The following is a 20,740-nucleotide window of genomic DNA, read 5'->3' as shown; positions in this document are numbered from 1 at the left end:
ATTTGTGTCCTAGTATATTTCTTACGTGGCACTTTCCGTTATGTCTTCGTTGACAGACATGAATTACCCGCCGAGCGCAAATGCACCCATGGCATCCTCATCCTCGCCTCCTGCCTCCACGCCCTCTCCTTCAACTTCGAGTGCCACCACGGCCCATTCGTCTGCCGCGCGCCGACCTCCGCGCAAGAGCACTTTGACTCAACAGCAAAAGAACAACAAACGCCAACGGGCTACCCAGGATCAACTTGTCACTCTGGAAGTGGAATTCAACAAGAACCCTACCCCCACTGCGTCTACCAGAGAGCGCATCGCCTCAGACATTAACATGACCGAGCGATCTGTTCAAATCTGGTTCCAGAATCGGTAGGCCTATCCTCGGAATCAATTGTCTAATTTCAGGTCGCTAACCCAAGATAGTCGCGCTAAAATCAAGATGCTGGCGAAAAAGAGCATCGAGACCGGTGAAGGATGCGATTCGATCCCTGAGTCGATGCGACACTATCTCGCGATGCAATTCGACCCGAACAAGCCCGGTGCAAGAGATCCCTTTGGACGTGCGGGCGCATACAGTGCGTCTAACATGTACACAAACGATGCCAACCCCTCTGGCAAAGTTGGTATGTAATCGGTTTGAACTCGGTGCTTTTCATCTGCTGACAGTCTCAGTGATTTCTCACTTCACTTGCCGTTCCTTGACCGTCGGAAGTTGGCGGCGCATTGGACAGAACGCCATGGACTTGGTCGTTTTCTACTCCCCCGATAAGGCTTGCATGACATACTACATCAACAACGATGCCGCCGGATATAAGATCGAGTACCCTTTCTCATACATCAAGAACATCACTTTGGAAACCGGTGATCCCTCTCCTGGTCCGAACGGGGCACCCCCTCGGCCAGGTGGTCTTGTTGTGGAACTGAACCGCCCACCGCACTTCTACATGGACTCATCCAACTCTGGAGGTTTCTACCAGTGTGGTGATTTCACCGAGGAACAGCAAGCCAGCCAGATCATGGTTCATCACCTGGGAGGCCACCCCAAGGTCTTGAGCGTTCAGCTCGCCAAGCTGGTGTCGTTGGAATCCTTCCAGAACCGTCTGGCTTATAACAACAACAGCTTTGCTGTGCCTGATGCGCCAGCTGCCATGTCCCCACCTTTCATCCAGCGCCCAGCCTCTCAACCCAACCAGTTCGCCGCTCCCACTTACATGAACATGTACCAGGACAGCAACCACCTGGGCTTCAATATGCCTGCGGCTCGTGGCCACAAGCGCCAACGAAGCCGTTCAGTGCCTGCTGCCGTTGATATCTCGACATTCCAGAGTCCCATGGGTTCCTTCCATGTGCCGCCACCACCTCCGCCTCCGTTTAACCACACCGAGGCTGGTATCTACGCGCCTGTCCCGCAGTCCGTGCACCATCTTCCCACCGACTTGCGCATCGACACCCAAGGATATGGACTGGATTTCCGGACTAATCCTATGTCTGCTACCACCACTGGCTCGCCCCCTGAATTTGCTAGTCCAATGTTCAGCAACGCTGGCCAGGGCGAGTCAACGCCAGTCGCTAGCATGGCTCCTCAGTTCAATGTCCCCTATGTCTCAGGAGGCTCAACCGATGCCTCAACCATGGGCTCCCACGCACCTTCCCCCTACTCCAGCGTGAGCCCTGCGGACCCATTGATTGCTAACCACTCGCCGCCACTGTCCAACATGTCGCACGGTTCGTCCGACATGTACAACTTCTCGCATGATCAGCAGTCTGGCTTCGATGATGGACTTTCAATGAACGATATGTACTCGAAGCACCAGGTCAACTTTGGCATTTCTCATGAGAACTCTAGCTTCGAGCTGCCTGTGCATGGCCTCTCTGCCCACCCCTCTCCCGGCATGGGTGACTACTCCCACGACATGACCAACTTGGACGAGATCAACTCACAGGGCATGCCAACCGGGTCATGAAAGTGTCAGGGCTTTTAAGTTTGTGTATCTCCTTTGTCTCTTGATGTTTCACGGCCTTTTTTGGAGTCCATGCGGCGCTTATGCTTGTGAATGGGTTCTTTTTGTTTCACCTTTGGAGAGGTTTCTTAATTGGCCATTGCGGTCAGCCGTGGCGTGTCTTTGGGTTTGGCAAAGTAAAGAGCCAAGCCCATAGATATTGTCCCTGGCTATCCTTTGGTCAATTCTCGTCTCGCTGGCGATGGCTAGGGAAGCGATTTTTGGTTCTGTTTCTTGCGTGACATACCCTTGTGTCTTGTGTTATTAATACCCTTTCGATTCTGGGGCCGGTCCTGAAGCGATTTTTGTGCTTTACTTTTATTTCTCTATTCCCGGCTGTCCCGGTCGAATTCAGATTTCTTCTTTGTCTCCCGGTCATTTTCCTTCTCCCTTTTCATTTGATTTACTGACCGTGATTTTTCTTCACCTTTTTCTTTACGTGGTTATGCCAACAGACCGACTTGGACGGCGACTCCATTCCCCTCAACTGTTTCGTTTCCTTTTTGTTCTTTTTTGACCTTCTTGTGGTTACGGCCATTCTCCTTATCATGGGTCTGGAGTCAGTTTTTGCACATGAGCTTGTCCCGTCGGTGCCTGTTTGGTTCTGACAACCAGCCAGCCAGCGCTACTCCCGCGGCTTGCACGGAGTTGTGATATCTTCTGTGCAGAGCTCTCGATATAGGATGGTGTTGGTCTGGTGGTATACGAGTGTGGGGGATTGACACTAGGCTCTGAATCAATTCATTTTGTTTCGCAATGTTTCTCGTAGACTGTACACGGGAGACTATAGCCCGAGTAGCTGTATCATGTTACTATTATACAAGGGTATCTTGATCTCGAATATACCTCCCCAGTTCAGCTCTCCCATACCTCCCACATCTAGTCCAACATATGTCCAACCCAACCCCAAAGCTCAAGTCTCAAACCTCCTTCTTACTCTCCTCCCATCCCCGAGGCACAGGCGCCGTATACCCCCACCCCCTCAAAGCCCCCTCAATCCAAACCTCCATCTTCTCCAGGACATTCCTGGCAGGCTTCCCAACCTCCCCAACCTCAAATACCCCCTCCTTACACCAAACACTCCAAGACCCCATCATCCCGGCCATAAGCACATCAGTCCCCAACCGATCACCAACAACAGCAATCTCGCCGGCATCCTTCACAACCCCCCGATCCCGAAACCAAGCAACAACCTCCTCCCCACAGAATGGCTTCTTGTCCGCGCCGGCAGGCAATCTGAATACGGGGATTTGGAGATGCTCCAGCTGCGCTTCTAGCTCGCGCACTTCGTTGTCGAAAGTTGCGTGGCTGCCGGCGCGGTTGGAGACTATCAGGATTGAGTGTGGGCTTTTGGTTTGGTTGAAGGGGGATGTTGCGGAGGTGCGAAGGGTCGTTAGTTTGTTCAGGATTTGCGGTGGGAAGGTTGTTGTTTTTGCGGGGCAGAGGGTATTATCTTTGTCTAGGACTAGGGCGCGGATCGTTGGTGTGGGTAGTGCGGTTGTCGGGGTTGAGGTTGAGGTTGATGGTGGTTGTTTGAGGAGGTGCTGGCCAAGGTTCTCGGGGAGGTGGGTGATTGTCGGGATTGTTAGGTGTGGGAGGAATTGGGTTGGTTGTTTGAGGAGGGTTTGCACGGCGTAGTTGAAGCCGCGGAGGTTGGAGTTTGGGGAACCGGCCATTGTAACGTTGTTGTTGGGAGGATGTGTGGAGTGAGGCTGTAGACTGTTGTATACAGAGGGAGGTGGTGTGAAGGGTGGTTGTGGGGGCTATAAACTCATATTGTGGTGGAAGTAGAGGAATATAAGTTGTTGGTGAAGTTGATGCGTGACCCAAAGCGGAAAGGACGAGCTTAGCCGCAAAACTCACCTTCCGCCAACCTCGAACCTCCTCCATCGTCCCACCATCCCCAACGCCTCATTGACCTGCTCTGTCCACTTTCAGTTGTTTAGGACAGCTGCCGCCGAATATTGTCGTCTTCGCAAAACCTCTTTCGAACCCCCGCCGCACATTCTCCGTCAAAATGGGCAAGCTCACCAGCACGATCGGCATCCCAATTAAGCTCCTCAACGAAGCGCAGGTGCGTTAAATCCCCCGAATCGCTGTCAAATTATCTGTCGAAGGAACAAAACATGGAACTCAAGGACAAGAGCGACAGCATGGATAGCGCGAGACAGCGCTGACTTCAATTTTCAAATAGGGCCATGTCGTGACGCTCGAGATCACATCCGGTGTTGTTTACCGGGGGAAGCTTTTGGAAGGTGCGTGATCTCATGTATTCAGGATGTTTCCAGTCCGATTTCCGGATTGGAGCCTCGGGCTGCGAAACAGCTCCTGTGATGTCCATGTCCATGTCTCCCTCAGCGCGGGTCGGCTCATTACTGACATTTTTCTTAATTAGCCGAGGACAACATGAACGTCCAGCTCAAGGATATCACTGTCACCGCTCGCGACGGTCGTGTCTCGCATCTCGACCAGGTGTACATCCGCGGCAGTCATGTGCGATTCTTCATCGTGCCAGACATGCTGAGGTACGTTTATGCCATACCCTTTGCATCGCAGTCTCTTTACCGCCATATTGCCATATTGCCATACTGGAAACTGCACATTGTTTCAAGTTACTGACTGCTTATAGAAACGCTCCCATGTTCCGTTCACGAGGCCAGCGCGGGCGCGGTGTCGGTTTGGCGCGTGGTAAGGCCACAGTGCAGCGTGCGCGCGGCCAGCGCCGGGGTTAAGTGTTTGGAGAGCGCAGTTTCAAGACCTCACCGATACAGAGTGGTTGGCGTTTTTCTTTGTTGTTTTCTTGGTTAGGGGAATTTTTCTCGGGCTTCTTCGGTCTTGCTGAGTCTTAAAATACTGGCATTTCTCCTTGTGGGATTTTCGTCATATCACAAATTCAATTTATGAATCAATACCCTATACTATCTCTTTCTACCGTATCAATGCCTGGGAGCAGTATGAGAGCGACCTCTCTGAAGGGCATACATAGTCTTTGCCTAGCGATAGCTACTTTATGCCCTCATGTATTGTCAATTAAAGTCAAGCAACGACAATATGTGTGAAACGAGTGTTCGTACTCGCTTCACGAAACATACGAAGCTGCTTCATAGTATATGTACGTGTAGTTGATAATCTGACGACCACTCCGCAACTTTTTCTCCCGATGCGGGGGACACTCACCTTCAACACCAATTCCCCCAATGGACTAAACCAGCTTCGATTCACCACCAAACAAACCTCAATTCAACAACCAGGCCCTTCAAGAGTCTCCCACGATGGCCTCTTCACCCCCAACAAACCCCGCAACAAGTGCAAAATCCACCCCAAACGTCAAGACAATCTCCAACCCTCGCCGCCTCCTAATCCTCTCGCCAACCTCCCAATCCATCTCAATAATCCCTCCCCTCCTAACCTCCCTAACCGGCACACCCATCCAAAACCCACCGCAACAAAACACAAAAACAAACCCGCCTGATGATGCATCACCGAACCCCGAAACATCACCACCAACCACAACCACAACCACAACTACGTTCGCCGGCTACACAACCCATGCCCCCCTATCTCTCTCAACAAAATACTACACAGCCGAGATCCCACTCTGGGTAGATGAAATCCCCCTCGAAACCACACCCCAAACCTCCGAACCAGCAACAGAAACAGCAACACCAACAGCAGAACAATGGAAAACAGAATTCCTAAGCCCAGAAGCTGAAATCGTCCGCGATGCAGTCGGTGCATTAGTCGTATGCGTACATACTCCACACATATCAAGCGCACCAGCTCCGAATCCGAATCCAGATGCAGATGCGCAAGGAGACGCAGACCCGGCTAATCGTCCTGATGTCCGCGCTCTGCTTACGCTAATGCGGAATATTGGAGCTGTTAAGGAGCGGATTGATGAGGAGAGGGGTGGGGTTGGGGATGTTCCTGGTGTATTTGTTTTAGTTGGGAAGAAGGGTGTATCATCTGGAGTTGGATCTGGATCTGGATCTGGGTCTGGGTCTGGGAACCGCGATGCAGATGAATTAGCTCTTGGTGTTGATGATGGTGATCTTGGTGGTGAAGATGTAGCCCCGTTCTCGGTTGGGTGGTGGGAGGATCAGTTTTATGATATTGGTTTGTTGGGGTGGGAGGTTGTTGAGTGGGATCCTAAGGGGGAGGAGGGGGAGACGAGGAATATGTATGGAGGTGAGTTGCTTTACTGGTCCTTTCTGGGGGGTTGTTTGGTTATGGCTTTTTCTTTTTGCTAACACTGTATCTCTGGTTAGAGCGAGAGGGCATGCCTCGTATCAAGGAGGTTCTTGAAACGCATGACTGGTCTGCGTCTGGTGGATCGGGCGGTCTTGGGTATGATGGAGAACATGATCCAGATATGGACTCTGAAGACGATCTCCAGAACCAATTGTTAGGTCTTTCATCTGGGCAGACTCGTGGGTTTGGGGATGAAGTCCATGAGTTGGAGCGCGAGATGTTTGGTTTGCGGATGGCTATTGAGCGGGGTGGGGGTGATGGTTTTGAAGATGAGGAGGAAGGCGGGAATGGAGATGATGAGCTTGATGTTGAGTCTATGGAGGCATTGATGATGCGCATGCAGGCTATTAAAGGTGTGTTTATGTCTTGAGTTGATATTTCGGTTTTGTTGGGGACCATGCTGACATGTTTCTTATCTAGATATGAGCTCTGAATTGCCTGAGGATCAGCGCAAACGATTTGCAGCTAAGGCTGTGCAGGATATCATGCGCGAGCTTTGATTATGGTGATATTAGCTGGACTGCGAGATCCATACCCTACGAATTGCTAGACTGCATAGAATAATCATGTTGCAATTATTTGAACTAATTAACGCAATTGGGCCGTCTTTATGTACTTGGCCATCAATTGGTTGACATCAAGTCTTTTGATACAGGGACCTTCTCTGCCGCACATAAGTATGAAGGGCATGATATAGGTCTTCTCCTTCATAACACATCACTCAGAACACTCCTCCCCCCCTTTTATGGTAATCTGTTGATTTTGCTGACAAAACCACAAGTCGATTGTGTTGTTTAATCAACACGCTTCTTACCGCGCATGACCTTGCGGCGCTGAGCAATCATGTGTGTGTACAGAATGTAAGAGCCTATAAGACAGTCAGTGATGAGCGACAGTAGAACTAATCAAGGACGGCGCCAACATACCAGGAATATAGATCGCAAGAATAGCACTCAAAGCCATGCGGAAAATAGGGTGAATCTCTCCAGCAGGCCCAAGGGCCTTGATAATGAGAGTGCACTCGCTAGAGATGCCAATGGGGTAGAGAACATAGAAAGTGTTATACCTGTATCAATCAAACAATCAGTAAACTTAAGTCGTGCCACCAAACCACAATAGAAAAAAAGGGAAAAGCCATACCGCAACCACGTCCACCAACTAGGAACCGCATTCCCAGAAAGCGTAATAGCAAAAAACCCATAACGAATAACCTCGGTAATTCCCCAAGCAGCAACACAACCCAGATAAGCATAATCACCCAGCTGAGTACTGCGCGCACCAACAATCTCCCCACCAAACTGCGCCATAATGCCCCAAACCAGCAACAGCCGACTAGCAACCTGCATAGCAGTCGTCATGACTGGTGCGCGCACAAGCCCAACCAGACTATGCACCACCTCCAGCAGGGCCAGTGACTGTGTGGCTAGGAGCAAGGGCGAGAAGGTTAGGTTGAAGATGTTCGGAATGCGGTTTGTTGACACATGGGCCGGGAGGAGGGTGGCCGTGTACACCAGGCAGGTGCCCCAAGTTAAGAGGTTCAGGGCATTGTAGGTAAATAGGTAGGCTCTCGTTAGGCCTGTGGGCGAGGAACGGGGATTTGGTGTGGCCATTGTTACTGGTTTGCTGTGTTGTTGGTTTGGTTGGGAGTTGGGACCTCAGGTGTCAATCTGGACCTCGGGAACGGACTAGAGGTTATGTAATCATTCTGGAAGATCGAAAGTGGACCTCAGGAGAAAAGTGTAACTTTGTGTGTTTGGCTTTCATCGGATGTTTGACATATGGTATTTGATGTTTGATCTCTGATGTTGATCTCTGTATCTGGGCTTGGCGGTTCCCTCGGTTAGAGCGAGAGACCGCTGGATAGTCACCGTTCGTTAAGAGGTCAGCCGCATCCATTAGACCATATGGCTTTGTTCATTGGTGCCGAGTATAGTCCGTGACAGGGATGTTGTAGCCGGGAGCAATGACCCAAATGTCGACAGTCTTTGCCGAAGGGATATGTTCGGCCCACATCCCTGCAGAGAACTACGGCTAATCTGGTTAGGCGCGCTAGGTAATTGACTACATGAGCCGATACCCAAGCGGAAGCCTTCCTTTAGGGGCGTTCTTGGCTGAGATGCCGGATGCTGACTCGATAGCCTCGTAGTGTGTGCATGTGTGCATGTACCACTGCACGATCTAGTCCAAACTATCGTTGGGGGCGTCTGTCACCTCGTATTGCGTGACGGGGATTACATATACTGCACAGGTGTGTCTGACTTGACTGGTTTTGGGGTGTTGTCCGAGACTGACATCGGGGTTGTGGTCTGTTCCTCGCACTTGCATTGATTGTACCGAGATAGGCACGCACTTGGGCCCAAGATAGGAATGTGCTTAGATATACATGTACTGTAGAATTGTGGATTCCCCCACCCCCACGTCAGTCAATAGCCAACAGTCAACATGTGCGTGCTCCATCGTCTCGCTTTTGATACTAAATTTGGTGTTCTTCCACGTTGGAGTGTGGGCTCTATACTACGGAGTATAGCCGCAAGTGGAGCGACACACCCACTCGTGTCTTGAAACTAAGACATGTTACACTCAGAGTATATAAGCTGATATCCTTGGTATCCCTATCCATACGCCTGTAGTCCGTATAACATAGCATTCCCTTGGAGTATATGATGACGTAGCGTAAACAGTAATTGCCGTTACGGGCGATGACATCAGAGGCTGGCAAATCCCCACTCTAATGATGTCATGGCTATGTTAGCCAGGTCTGATTGGAGCAAAAAGGGTTTGAACCAACCACTTCGCGTGCAAACCAGCAAAAGGCACGAAGATGCACAATTGCCCCATTTCTATATAAGTAAAAGAGATGGCTGCGATGTGGGCATTTTGTAACTAGCATTGAGTCCAGCCTCCCGCCAGCCACGGGAACAACCGAAAAGGAAAATCGCAAATCACCTGCCATTGGCAATACCTCAGCAGACAACCGCCCCCTTTCTTGACAAAGGATCCGTGGAGCCTTCAGCTCTACGTCAGATGCGGTTCACCCATACAACACACATTCATTTCTTGGAAACGGTCCTCGGGGGCCCAGACCTGATCAGGTTCCTTATAGTTCCCCTCATGATTACGTGCTAAAAATTTTGCGAAGAGAGATATCTTGTCTCAGAGGTTGAGCGGAAGTTCAGCTGGTGGATCTCTAGGGAGAAAACCTTTACTGTTTGACCTCCGTACAGTATACAGAGTCCTCGTCTTTGTGTGACAGGGCTACAATGACGTTCCTGGGATCGGCTATGATGTCGTCCCGTATAAGCATTTACGGTCAAAATGTGTTCTTACCCTATTCCCCACCATAGACGATAGGTGGGCAATTCATTTTTATTCTCTCAAGTCTGTGACTATGAAGATCGTGAAGCTAAGATAATAAAGATAGATAAAAATGATGAGAATATAGAAAAATGCTAAGTTATAAAATACTCTCAAGTTGCCGATTCCATACCCACCTAACGTTCTCCGCCCCTCCGTTTCTCTCTTTTCCCCCTCTCAACTTCTTCCACCCCCTTTCTTCCTGTCCTTCTCTTTCTTTTCTTTGGAGCTTCATCTGCTCAATCCAAAAACAAGGTAGGATTTCCAACTTACCATTCTGTGCTTTTTCCCCCCACCCGCCCTCCCCCTCTCCCCTGCTCTGGGACCCTGGCTTTTTCCGCGCTAGTGGCTATATATGCGAATGTTCGGGGCTCATATACCACACACTTAATCTCCCCCACCTCCTCTGATTGCCTCCCCTGTACTCCCCGGCTTGCGCTCACAGTAAGCTACGACCCTGCTGTCAGCCATACTTCGATCTCTCTGGCTGTGCCCCTCTTCCCTTGACCATAGACCCCTCCACCCTCCCCGCAAAATCCCTTACTACCTGCGTGCCTGGATCCGTAACACCCTGGCCTTGTAAGACAACATATGCGAGTGCTGATATTTGCGATTTCGACGTATCATCCTTGGATCTAACTGACACGGATTTGCAGATCCGCCTATCCCACCTGGATTGGGCAACAGATCGGAAACACGAAACAAGCGTTCCTTCCGTGATCGGCGTGTGCCACGTTCCTCCTTCATCTCTCTATATTCTCACACAGCGCACATCATGGCGCCAGCCGATGCCAAGAAGGCCGAGTCGGTAAGTGCTGTTGGTTTATTTTAAGTTGTGCTTCATGGACTGACGAGACTTGGCCAAGCAGGGTCCGCCCAAGCTATCTGATTACAAGGAGATCCTCGATGAGAGCACATTCGAACAGATCCTTGAGATGGATGATGACGAGGAAGACCGCGATTTCAGCAAGAGCATCGTCTATGGATTCTTCGAGCAGGCTGAAAACACCTTCAAGAAAATGCAGAAGCAACTGTGAGTTGCCCGTCTTCATCATTTTCAGTGAATAATGGCTAATACCGAACAGAGACGAGAAGAACCTTAGCGAACTCTCCGCTCTTGGTCACTTCCTCAAGGGTTCATCTGCCACACTCGGTCTGGTCAAGGTCAAAGATGGCTGCGAGAAGATCCAGCACTTCGGCGCCGGCAAGGACGAGACAGGCAGCATCGACGAACCGGATAACGAGGTCTCTCTCAAGGCGATCAAGAAGACCCTGGACGACGTCAAGACCGCATACCGCAAGGTCGAGAAGCTCCTGCGCCGATACTACGGCGAGGAAGTGAAGGACGAAGAAGAAAAGAAGCCCGAAGAGAATAAGGAGGAGAAGAAGGAGGAAGAGAAGAAGGAACAGAAGAAGGAAGAGAAGAAGGAGGAAAAGCCAAAGGAAGAGCCCAAGAAAGAGACCAAGCAAGCTTCAGCTTCGAAATAGGTCATGGTCACGGTCATGCGGGCTGGTTGATATACCTCCCCCTTTTTCTTTTTAGCGACGGATGGAGCATGGCACACGGCTTTTTCCTTTTCATCATCTTTACCCTACCCTCTTCCATTCCCTTTGCCTTTACCTTTACCCCTAACCTCGCCCTATCATATCCTTTCCTGTTCCCTCCTATCCTTTTTGAACCTGGCTTTTTTCTGGCTTTCTTGACGTACATAACCGATTCCCCGCCATCTTTTTCCTTTCTCCTGGCAAACGGGTGTGGACCGGATATTCCTGGTCTGTCTGTCACGTAGGTGCAGGCGCGAGAATCGTGACGATTCCGAGGAGTCTTGGGCAGTACCGAGATATGGAAATCCAAATGGCTCTGTCTCGCTCTGCTTCGTTGAATTGTTAGGCAGTGTGTAGTCATGGTTTGTAGATTGTAAATTGCAAGGAGAATGAATAAGGAAAATGGTTTCCGGCCACCTGGGCAGGACTGAAAGAAAGCCACATGCGAGCAGAAACAAAAGACAACGTTCAAATGTAAAAAGTCCGGGGAACTAAGCCTCCTTATACTTTTATACATGTACAGTACAGTCGATCCTTAATCAATCTAAACCAAGCCCTGGACCCGGGTGGCGCCCTAAAAAGCTTCCCTCAGCCACTTGCGTGGGCCTGCGCAGATAAGCTTGATTCAACTTGTTCCTGGCAAGCCCGATCTGGGAGTGATGCCCGACCTAATCGAAGCTTATTTTCGATCGATGGGGTTTGGGGCTGGTTATTGGTTGTCTGTTATGTTGGTTTTAGTTCACTTGGGCTTGTTCGGTTTGGTGGTTTTTGTAGGTTGCATCATTTCGCATTCAATCTATTTCTTGTGTATTTAGATGCGATTGGTTTTTCTTATTGAATGTATTTATTTTCGTTGGTTTCTTTTCTTATGCTCGTGTGGTAAGAGTCTTATTGTGCTGGGAGGGGTGGTTGCATGGCTCTTTCTAGTGTCAGGTAGGTTGTATACTTATATGTACGTATAGAGCTCTATTGCTGTATCTGCGCTTGTAGTCGCATTTGTATAAGGACAGAGAGTTGTGGGCGGATACCGACTTACTCGTGTATAGGTAGAGCATTGAGCTTGGATGAAGGTACAGCGCCGGTTACATTTAGATGCACTCTCGTACTATCTTCAATTGCGGAAGTCCTTGTGGCTAAATCCATCTAGTAATGACCCGTCGTCCGCAATCAGTGGACAGTATAGAGGGCAAACAATCTAACGAGGTGTCTGGCACGGTCAATAGACTAGTCTCTTAACGGTTGTGAAAGCATGCAATTGTAGCCTCGGAAGTATGCATCGTCCAGATAGTATGCATTGACTGGATCGCACCTCGTGTACTTATGTCAACTTTGTTGAAGCAGGTGAAAGGAAAGACAACAATGAAAAGCCTGACAGCTCAGAGATTGGAAAGTCGATACATCATTAACCCCTTCACGTCCCTTCTAATAAATTGAAATTAGTTTAACCCCTAGCCAGGCTAGCTTCGCGCCACCGTCAAATTTTAGATCTCGAAAGGCAATCCATCACACGACAACTCAATATGATAAACCGAAACCTACATCGAAGTGTCTAGACCTGTCTTTGACTCGCCACATTGCCTGTCCTCAACCTTAATCACCAACTTAACACCAAACGAGGCTTGATACATCGCATTGCACGGAATATATCACAAACAGAACCGGAATCGAGTGAAGCTGTACGTACTCTACGTCCTGTACTCCCAAGTCCCCCGCAACGGAAGCAAGTACGCGCCCAGAAGGCAATGTCCTAATGTTAAAATCCGAGACGCAATAACTGCACCGTTTGGAGTCTCGGTCTGTCGAGACTACCAAATTGCATCCTGGCCCGGTCTAGTCTGGCTGGTCACACAGCAGACTCGAAGGGCGTTTTTTCCTGCAGGATACCCGGAGGCCAAAACCGACGGATAGATACAGGGGGCTAGTTCATCTTTAATTCCCACAATTAGGGGTTAGTTATTCCGCAGGTGCTAGTTTAGTCTCAGAAAGCCTCGATACTATTATATACGCAATATGACCTCTCGGGCTCGAGCCCTCTCCACACGCCTGCACAGTATCCGGCGCACGTCCTCGGCTATATCTGCATGTTCCCATTTTATTACAATCACACTAAGCTCTCTCTCCTCTCTATCGTCCCCCTCACGGAAGTGTACTGGTGCGTGGCTATGAGACCAGCCACCAGACCTACAGTACTGTAGATATACTTACCTCTCCCGTTGTAATATAGATCTGGGCGTGTACATTTCCACCTGCAAAGCTAAACCTCGAAAACTCCCTCTTCATGCATCCAAGCTACATATATCTCCTACCCGTCTGTCTCGGATAGCAGATTCGACCTCAAAATGCCCTCGGTAGGTACCTAGCCTGCCTATCGCCATTCGCACTCAGTCCTCGAACCCGGGTTTGGATCCAAGATGACTCTGTTTGTGATGTTTTGCTTGTCTCGACGGTAACCTTTCGACTGGTAGAAAGTGGCAATGGAAAATAGGCTTCGTACTACGAGGTACTAGTTCAAGTACCCTCTTGCCTTTTTGGCCCACTTCTTTGTCTGTCTCGCTATCCCTAGTCCTAACCCCCTAGCCCCTTTACTCTCTTTGACCGTCCCACTGCGACTCATGAGTTCCAGCTGCCCCAACAAATTCCCTATTTACCCAGCCAGTTGTGGAGATGTATCACCCACCCGGGGCTTGCACTCTGCACTGCAGTCAGCAGCTTGCGGTTTGCAGTGTGCAGTTTGACCTAGTCCGGGGTTGTATATCAACGGGTGGGCTGTGATCGTACACGTGCATTGTACAACCCCGAAAACGCAACGTAAATGCGACATAACATCTACTGCCGAAGAAATAATTTGTAGGCGCCAGAAAGGCGAAAAAGGCGAAAAAGGCGAGGAAACAGCCAACGATCTTACTGGTCTCCCAGCCTGCTTAGCCCTATGTATCAACTACCTACCATACTGCACAGTCTACACTATCCCCCGTCAATTACCTTAGCCATGCATGCAACATACACACATATCCGAAGGAAAGAGTAATCAGCGTATGTCTTAGCCTCGAACATATCTTAGCCTAGTCTTCTAGCAGCTAAGTCCAAGCTAGCCCTAGGAATAGAACCCCGGTCCTCGTACTCGTGCTCATATTCATGCTCGCGCTCGAGCACTCATCCTATCCTTATCCTCATCCTCGTCTATCTGATTGCCGGCTCCTCATTCCCCGCTTGTCTGATTGTCTCTGTCTCGCGCCTGGCCGTTCGCTGGCTCTGCCTCGTTCCGCGCTTTGGATCTGATTGCATCGGCTCATCGACGGCTTCGGATTTGTGCAATTAGTTTGGATTGGTTAAGGCTGCCAACGGCTCTTGGGAAGGGATGGGGAGGGTGGTAGGTAGATAGGTATTTGTTTTGTGGATGGACGGAGGGAGTCTGTTTGGACCTCCTTGGTCGTTGATATAAAGTCTTGACTTTGGCTCTGGTTATGGGGGTTCGTTCTTCAACTTCGTGGCTTTTCTTCTCTTGAATTTTGCATCTTGCATTTTGAATCTTATACCGCGTCCGGATTTACACTCTGTATTTGAGGCAATCTCCTAAATCCCCGTCAACGTTCTACCAAGATCAAGATCAAGGAATCCATCCATCAACCAAACAATGCCCGTCGGACCCCGAGTCTCCAAAGAAGAATTCATGCACGCACTGGGTCTAAACCCCCAAGATGTCCACCACGAGCAATACTACCGCGCCATGCGCGTAAGTAATCCAATCACCTACCTTCTCCCTCTAATCATATCCAATTCAATCCAATCCAATCTAACACTAAACCCACTTCCTCAGGACGAAGCAATAATGGTCTACAACCGCATGAATCAAGACACCTCCGACCTCCTCGACAACATCCGCGCAGACCCAAACACACGCCCGCCGTTCTTCTGGCACCACATCCGACCAGATCGACAGCGCTGGGCGATTCTTGAGATCTGGCGCAATGCAGCACCGCTTACGAGGCCGTTGTTTGATCGTGGAATTACCAATGGCGAGTATGGACCCAATTGGGTTGCTGGGTGGTTGTTGTATAGCGTCTTTCGATCGCGGGATGTGAGAAATAATCGGAATCGGAGGAAGGGGGAGGCTGGCGCTGCTGGGGGTGCGGTTGAGTCTGGTATGTACATGTATTCGTTTTGTTATTTTGGTATCCTTGAGTGGGCGTTGTTGCTGACTTTCGTGCGCTTGTTCTGTAGATAGGCGCTCTAGGCAGGTTGAGGAGACGGCGCCGAAGAAGTATTATGATCCTGTGCGGAATGGGACTTTGTGATTTTATTTTTCTTTGCTTATTTGTTCTTGGGTTGTGTATTATTCCTTTTTTGTCGTATCCAGTCTGTCTAATATCTATTGTTGCAATAATGAACCGATATGAAACGAGATCTTTAGTACAACGAACAAGTCTGTGTAGACTAAGGGATGATGAGAGAAGACAAGAAGAGAGACAGGACGATCAGTCGTCGTCCTTGTCATCCTTGTCATCAGACTTGTGCTGTTTGTTGTTCTTCTGTCTGCGCTCAGACTTGAGGACTTCTGTCACGCGCCGATCTTGTTCATCAGCACGCTCATTCCATTCGGCATCATACTCAGCAGCGATATTCTTGATCTCCCAACGAAGAGAGTTCCCTTCGTCAATCAAAGACTCCCACAACTGCAAGTCCACCTTGTGCAGTTGATACAGCTTCTTCTGTCTGGCACTGATCGTAAAATCTAGTGCTGACTTGTAAGAAATCTCACGGTTGTGATACAAGAACCACAGATAACCTCCCATCAAAGTAGACAAACTGACCAAGTAGGTCACCGGCTCCATGGTATCCCATCCCAAGTCAGTTTCAAACGTCAACTTGTAGACCGTGAACCACCAGACGGCAAGAATTCCAAATCCACCAATCGCAACGCGCTGAGCCCCCCGATGCGCCAAGGCGTCGCATGTCTCTTTAATTTCCGCCAATGTTTGAATCCGCCGCGAGAGCTTACGCAGCCGCATGCGCAGGTAGTACGTGCGTTCATTGAATGATGGTACTGCAACCCGGATCTGGCCAAGACCCGCTGGTGCACCCTCAATAGTAACGATGAACTCGCGCGCTCTAGCGGCGTCGCGGATGAAATCGCCTACTTCGGTGGCTTGAGACCAGCGCACGAACCGGTCTAGTTCGCCGTCCTCCGAACCTTCCGAATCCGTATTTCGCGGGTAGCTGTAAGTTTCTGCATCTTCATCCTGAGTACGACGACGATGGAAGACTGGCTTGCTGCCGATTGGCTTACTGCCGCCGACACCGTCGTTTCCTGGGACGAAATCTTTGATATTGATGTTGTCCGGGTGGTGTGCATCAAGGTCAATATCATCTTCAATCCTCTTTTTAGGTTTAATCGCGTTGTCTTCGTGCTGAAGTGCGATGAAGGATACTGCTGGTGGTCGGAGTTTGTCTGTTTCTCCTTTGATTGGGGGGAGTTCGGACTGGATCAGGCGTTCTAGGTAGGATAGAGGTTGTTGTGGGTGGACGAGAATAGCTATCGGTTCGATCTCTGTCGATAAATGAGTTGACTGGCCAATGCAATTGCAGGTAACTTTAGCTTACCTTTGTCATGGCCGGGATTTCCAACGATTGTTAACGGAATGATCAACTTGAAAAGTCGCGATGGCGTCGTCAACATTTTACCTATCCCCAGTCAGCATTAATAATCCCCGATGAAACCCATTGCATCCATGCCTTTGGTCATCCTTTCGGGCCATTCCTCCCCCTGTATCACAGACTGCTCGCCCTTGCCATCCTCACTGATAATATGACGCTGAGGCCGAGCCTCCTGATTCCCTTCTTGGACCTCAAATTTCTCCAAAAGCTCTTCCGTCTTCTGATTGTCGCCAGAGACTTCCGAATGGTCTGCTTGACTGAAACTCCTGAACTGACTCCACCCAAGACGATTAGAGGGAGCTGCAACGCATTGCGTGTTTTTGGCAGGTGATATCCCAGAGATTTGGAAACCATGATCTCTCCTTGAAATCAAATGAATGTGCCGTGTTGATAATCCAGACCCTTTCCCAGTGCAAGCGTTCCACCCCGCTGAGCCCAATCTCAACGAGGCATATGGGATCCCGCGTGATATCCGCCCCGTAGCTGTGGCTGCCGACACGATAGGGGCGCAGTGTCGTGCCGGGAAATGCATTTTGCAACGGTGGAGTTGTTATGCTACTCCGGTGGCTTATTGTATGTGCTTTTGTCGGATTGGAAGGAAACGACGGGTTATAGTCTGGGGAAACGGTATTTGTAAAGAGGCGCAGCAAGCTCAAGACATGACGAAGCGGCGTCTCGTGTGCACGTGGAGAGCAATTATGATGTATGGCGCTAAATGATAGTCCAAGCTATCGACTAGTCAAGATGAATCAGGTACATCTGGGCAGGCTGCAACAGCTACTTCCTTGGAAAGTCGCCTGACGTCACTGTGGCACAGGTGTCAACGTCCGTTGATTGTGGCTGATGCTGTGGCGGTGTCGGGTTCTCGACATGAACAACGCTTACTATTGGCCAGATCGCGACTGTGCAAGTCTTATCCAGTTCATGCAGCGTTTGGTCTTCACGCCCGTTGCAGGGAGTACCCTATCCTTGCTTCTCGAGTGCTACAAGAAAATCTAAGTCTTTCCAAGTGTTTCGGCTTTTAGAACTCATGCATGTTAAGGGATTTGTCACAGCTCAGATCATGTAAATTAGAGAACTACATTATAGCTCAATCTATTGCTTTTATTTTGCGGTTCCGTCTGCGATCAACTTCTCAACTAACTCTAGTTTAATTTCGATCTATGCAGGGTAGGGGGGTGATGCTCCGAGATTATATATATTTCACTGGACTGTCGGGTACGCAAGTAAGTACAAAATGCAAACAAGTCCTTCAGATAGGTTATAAACCCAAGATAAGCAGATGTATGTCCCCATTTTCCTTTCAAGGAATATCCCCGATATGAGATTTTTGAGTGTTGATGGGCTTCTCAATACTCGCCGCTTATACTTGACAGTCGTATTCAAACCAGACTTGGGAGCCCATGACATGATGAAGCATATTGTTGATTATTATTTTAGGTTAGTGCACAGCTAACAGGTGCTATAGACCATTAGAGTTACTCTGGATCCAAATTTCAAGTACATCTATAGTAATCAAATAGTAGTAATAGCATGTCTAGGAGCTTTGTCCATAGCCCTAACACAGAGAGAGAGAGATACGAGAGAGAGAGATACGAGAGAGAGAGATACGAGAGAGAGAGAAAGAAAGAAAGAAGAACTTATATAGTTGTAGCAGTATAATATCTGGAACATATCCGATTGGATGGAAGTCATCTAGCTCGCTAAAGATGGTATCCGGCACCACTCATAAGTAAATATCAGAATGCAAGAGAAAAGTCGACATTGATCATAAACTCATCGCTAACCACCGCAGCAACAAATAAAAAGCACAATTGGGAGATTAATCCCAATCCACCATCTAGATAAGCATCATTAGCCTGGGCATAATAATCATCAATGGCTATAGTAATAGTCACAGCCACAGCCAAGTACTCATCAACAAGAACAGCAGTGCAGCTTTTCCATCTATATAACCAAAAACAATCACAATCACAATCACATCATATCAAAAAAAGTGGTCATAAGAATCATAAAATCATAATCCACAATCACCACCACCACCATTCCTATCCCACGATCATCTCATCTCCCCAAGCCTAACAGGACTACTCCCCCCACTCCGACTACCACAAACCGATCCACCACCCGAAGACCCAGAACCGGACCCATCAATATCATGATCATGATCAAACTCCCTCCCATGCTTCCTCCCAGTCCCAATAGCAACCGGAATCCCCTGTACAACCCCGCCATGGTCATGGCCGGCCGGGTACATACCGTCATTCACAGAGAAATTGCGGCAAATCAGGTACGCGCGCATAGCGGCGCTTTCGCGCGCTAGTGTTTCGGATGCGTACACGGTGTCTGTTTGGTATTCGCGGTTGTTGACGCGTACTACGCATGTGTACCCGCTTGTGTTTGTGTAGGAGTTGTAGGTTGGTTCGGGCCAGTGGCGGCGGCGACAGAGGCCTGTTTTTTGTTAGTTTTTATTTTGTTTATTTGTTTGATATGCATGTGCATTTGCATTGCGTTGGAGTATGCAAACGCAATAAGATAGAATAGTGTTGGACATGTGTGTGTACGGTACTTACTCGTCAAGTAGAGGATATAGTACATCTTGAAATTTGGGACGGGATAATTGAGGCGAGGTGAGGCGGGGAAATTGGATAGGATACGATTGTGCGTAGCCGCTGTTGACTCTACGACGAATCGAATCGAATCGAGATAGGTATGTTACTCGGACTGCATTGGATAGATTGGGGTCTGCTGCGAGCACGGGACGCTAGCGTTGAGACTGAGGCTGCGGCCGAGACTGAAACTGGGACCGAAACCGAGGATGTCGGATAGGTGGAAGATGCTGTAGTATGCGGATCGGGATGCCCAACTGTCTAGCTGGTGCTGTGAACTTGTCTTGACTGGACTGGACTGGATTGGATTGGATTTGACTAGGCGGGAGTGCGTTTGCTGGCTGGCAGCAGTGGGGGATGTGTGTTGGCACTGGCGTACACAGTGTACTTTGGCACAAGCACACTGATAGCAGATAGCAAGTGGGCTGATTGAGAGGGAAGACGAGGAAGAGATTGGAAACTAAAATAAAAGCTTGACAAGGACGAAGATGCCACACCCATATACTATACTCTGTACAGATTATACCAAACCAAACCCCCGTACCGGGAAAAAATAAGAGGAATCTTAATGAGGGGGAGAGGCAATTGCTTCCATATAGTTAATTTACTGGAAAACGGGTGGGGCAATTGGCGTTGTAAAGTCATAGTATGAGTTGTCCAGCGTACACAGCAGGTACACACACATAGTTACGGTAAAGACGGTTGCAATTGCGACAGCGCACAAAAGAAGCGACAGTCGAAGCTGCAGACGACCTGAAGAAGGAAAAGATAAGACCAATTAAAGCAAAAGTCAAAACCCGATTTAATACCCACCGTGGAAACACTTGCAAACTTCGAGTACTGTGGGCATGAGGGTATAGTATAAACTACGGAATTGTCGATGTCAGTACAAAGTAGAAGACAATAACAACACATAGACCCGGGCACAAAAGCAGACAAGAAGGCAGCAAGAAGGTAGAAAATATAAAACAAAGAGCTCAAGGAACTGTACAGTTTACCCAAGTCCCGTTTCGTGGCCGGTTCGGCGGATTTAAGACTGATGCGCTGGCACGTCTCTTCGCCAGTAGATTCAAACCAAAGAGAGAGAGAGAGAGAGAGAACCGAGGGACAGGGGGTGAGAAGAATCCCCAATTCGCCGATGGATAGACTCGGAGACTAAGATGGGACCTAGAAAGACCTGCTGCAATGGCTGCAGAAAAGTGACGTTTATCTACTGTTCTGTTAATGCCCAGGATAGTGCTAGGAGGGCTATGGCCTCGGAGTTCTGTGCACAAAGTTGCGTTGTTGTTTTGCCCCGCAGTAAACGCATTAGAGAAAGTAAATTTGCCGCCC

The 20,740-nt window shown here is 49.2% G+C and overlaps 10 protein-coding genes across 10 annotated transcripts; 5 read left to right on the top strand and 5 right to left on the bottom strand.

Moving 5' to 3' along the window:
- Window positions 1-40: 40 nt before the first annotated feature.
- On the top strand, window positions 41-1,958 carry N7446_006790 (homeobox domain-containing protein; the record flags this gene model as incomplete). The annotated part of the gene is made up of 3 exons (XM_058515537.1): window positions 41-363; window positions 418-617; window positions 667-1,958. 3 exons carry the CDS (start codon window positions 41-43, stop codon window positions 1,956-1,958), a joined length of 1,815 nt encoding a protein of 604 aa, XP_058372715.1.
- Window positions 1,959-2,914: 956 nt separating this feature from the next.
- N7446_006789 (phosphatidylglycerophosphatase) lies at window positions 2,915-3,670 on the bottom strand (the record flags this gene model as incomplete). The annotated part of the gene is made up of 1 exon (XM_058515536.1): window positions 2,915-3,670. One exon carries the CDS (start codon window positions 3,668-3,670, stop codon window positions 2,915-2,917), a length of 756 nt encoding a protein of 251 aa, XP_058372714.1.
- A 341-nt stretch (window positions 3,671-4,011) lies between these two features.
- Window positions 4,012-4,726, top strand: N7446_006788 (putative small nuclear ribonucleoprotein SmD3; the record flags this gene model as incomplete). Its single annotated transcript, XM_058515535.1, has 4 exons — window positions 4,012-4,068; window positions 4,189-4,249; window positions 4,390-4,519; window positions 4,624-4,726. 4 exons carry the CDS (start codon window positions 4,012-4,014, stop codon window positions 4,724-4,726), a joined length of 351 nt encoding a protein of 116 aa, XP_058372713.1.
- A 540-nt stretch (window positions 4,727-5,266) lies between these two features.
- Window positions 5,267-6,762, top strand: N7446_006787 (adaptin-binding domain-containing protein; the record flags this gene model as incomplete). Its single annotated transcript, XM_058515534.1, has 3 exons — window positions 5,267-6,182; window positions 6,263-6,598; window positions 6,666-6,762. The coding sequence occupies 3 exons, from the start codon at window positions 5,267-5,269 to the stop codon at window positions 6,743-6,745; spliced, it is 1,332 nt and encodes a 443-aa protein (XP_058372712.1). The 3' UTR covers window positions 6,746-6,762.
- Window positions 6,763-6,980: 218 nt separating this feature from the next.
- On the bottom strand, window positions 6,981-7,879 carry N7446_006786 (protein tyrosine phosphatase-like domain-containing protein; the record flags this gene model as incomplete). Its single annotated transcript, XM_058515533.1, has 3 exons — window positions 6,981-7,113; window positions 7,172-7,311; window positions 7,386-7,879. Coding segments are annotated over 3 exons (708 nt in total), but the record flags the coding sequence as incomplete, so codon positions are not given.
- A 2,495-nt stretch (window positions 7,880-10,374) lies between these two features.
- N7446_006785 (Hpt domain-containing protein) lies at window positions 10,375-11,087 on the top strand (the record flags this gene model as incomplete). The annotated part of the gene is made up of 3 exons (XM_058515532.1): window positions 10,375-10,407; window positions 10,469-10,632; window positions 10,685-11,087. The coding sequence occupies 3 exons, from the start codon at window positions 10,375-10,377 to the stop codon at window positions 11,085-11,087; spliced, it is 600 nt and encodes a 199-aa protein (XP_058372710.1).
- Window positions 11,088-14,778: 3,691 nt separating this feature from the next.
- On the top strand, window positions 14,779-15,439 carry N7446_006784 (uncharacterized protein; the record flags this gene model as incomplete). Its single annotated transcript, XM_058515531.1, has 3 exons — window positions 14,779-14,877; window positions 14,962-15,286; window positions 15,366-15,439. The coding sequence occupies 3 exons, from the start codon at window positions 14,779-14,781 to the stop codon at window positions 15,437-15,439; spliced, it is 498 nt and encodes a 165-aa protein (XP_058372709.1).
- A 180-nt stretch (window positions 15,440-15,619) lies between these two features.
- N7446_006783 (uncharacterized protein) lies at window positions 15,620-16,821 on the bottom strand (the record flags this gene model as incomplete). The annotated part of the gene is made up of 2 exons (XM_058515530.1): window positions 15,620-16,692; window positions 16,746-16,821. The coding sequence occupies 2 exons, from the start codon at window positions 16,819-16,821 to the stop codon at window positions 15,620-15,622; spliced, it is 1,149 nt and encodes a 382-aa protein (XP_058372708.1).
- Window positions 16,822-16,842: 21 nt separating this feature from the next.
- N7446_006782 (uncharacterized protein) lies at window positions 16,843-17,331 on the bottom strand (the record flags this gene model as incomplete). The annotated part of the gene is made up of 1 exon (XM_058515529.1): window positions 16,843-17,331. One exon carries the CDS (start codon window positions 17,329-17,331, stop codon window positions 16,843-16,845), a length of 489 nt encoding a protein of 162 aa, XP_058372707.1.
- A 1,527-nt stretch (window positions 17,332-18,858) lies between these two features.
- Window positions 18,859-19,397, bottom strand: N7446_006781 (uncharacterized protein; the record flags this gene model as incomplete). Its single annotated transcript, XM_058515528.1, has 2 exons — window positions 18,859-19,250; window positions 19,373-19,397. 2 exons carry the CDS (start codon window positions 19,395-19,397, stop codon window positions 18,859-18,861), a joined length of 417 nt encoding a protein of 138 aa, XP_058372706.1.
- Window positions 19,398-20,740: the final 1,343 nt, after the last annotated feature.

This window comes from Penicillium canescens (assembly GCF_028828765.1).
Source record: "Penicillium canescens strain IBT 15451 chromosome Unknown utg000004l_segment0_segment0, whole genome shotgun sequence".
In the NCBI taxonomy this organism is placed as follows: Eukaryota; Fungi; Ascomycota; class Eurotiomycetes; order Eurotiales; family Aspergillaceae; genus Penicillium; species Penicillium canescens.
Note: the sequence above shows the minus strand (reverse complement) of the source record. Positions and strands in the feature narration are given on the sequence as shown.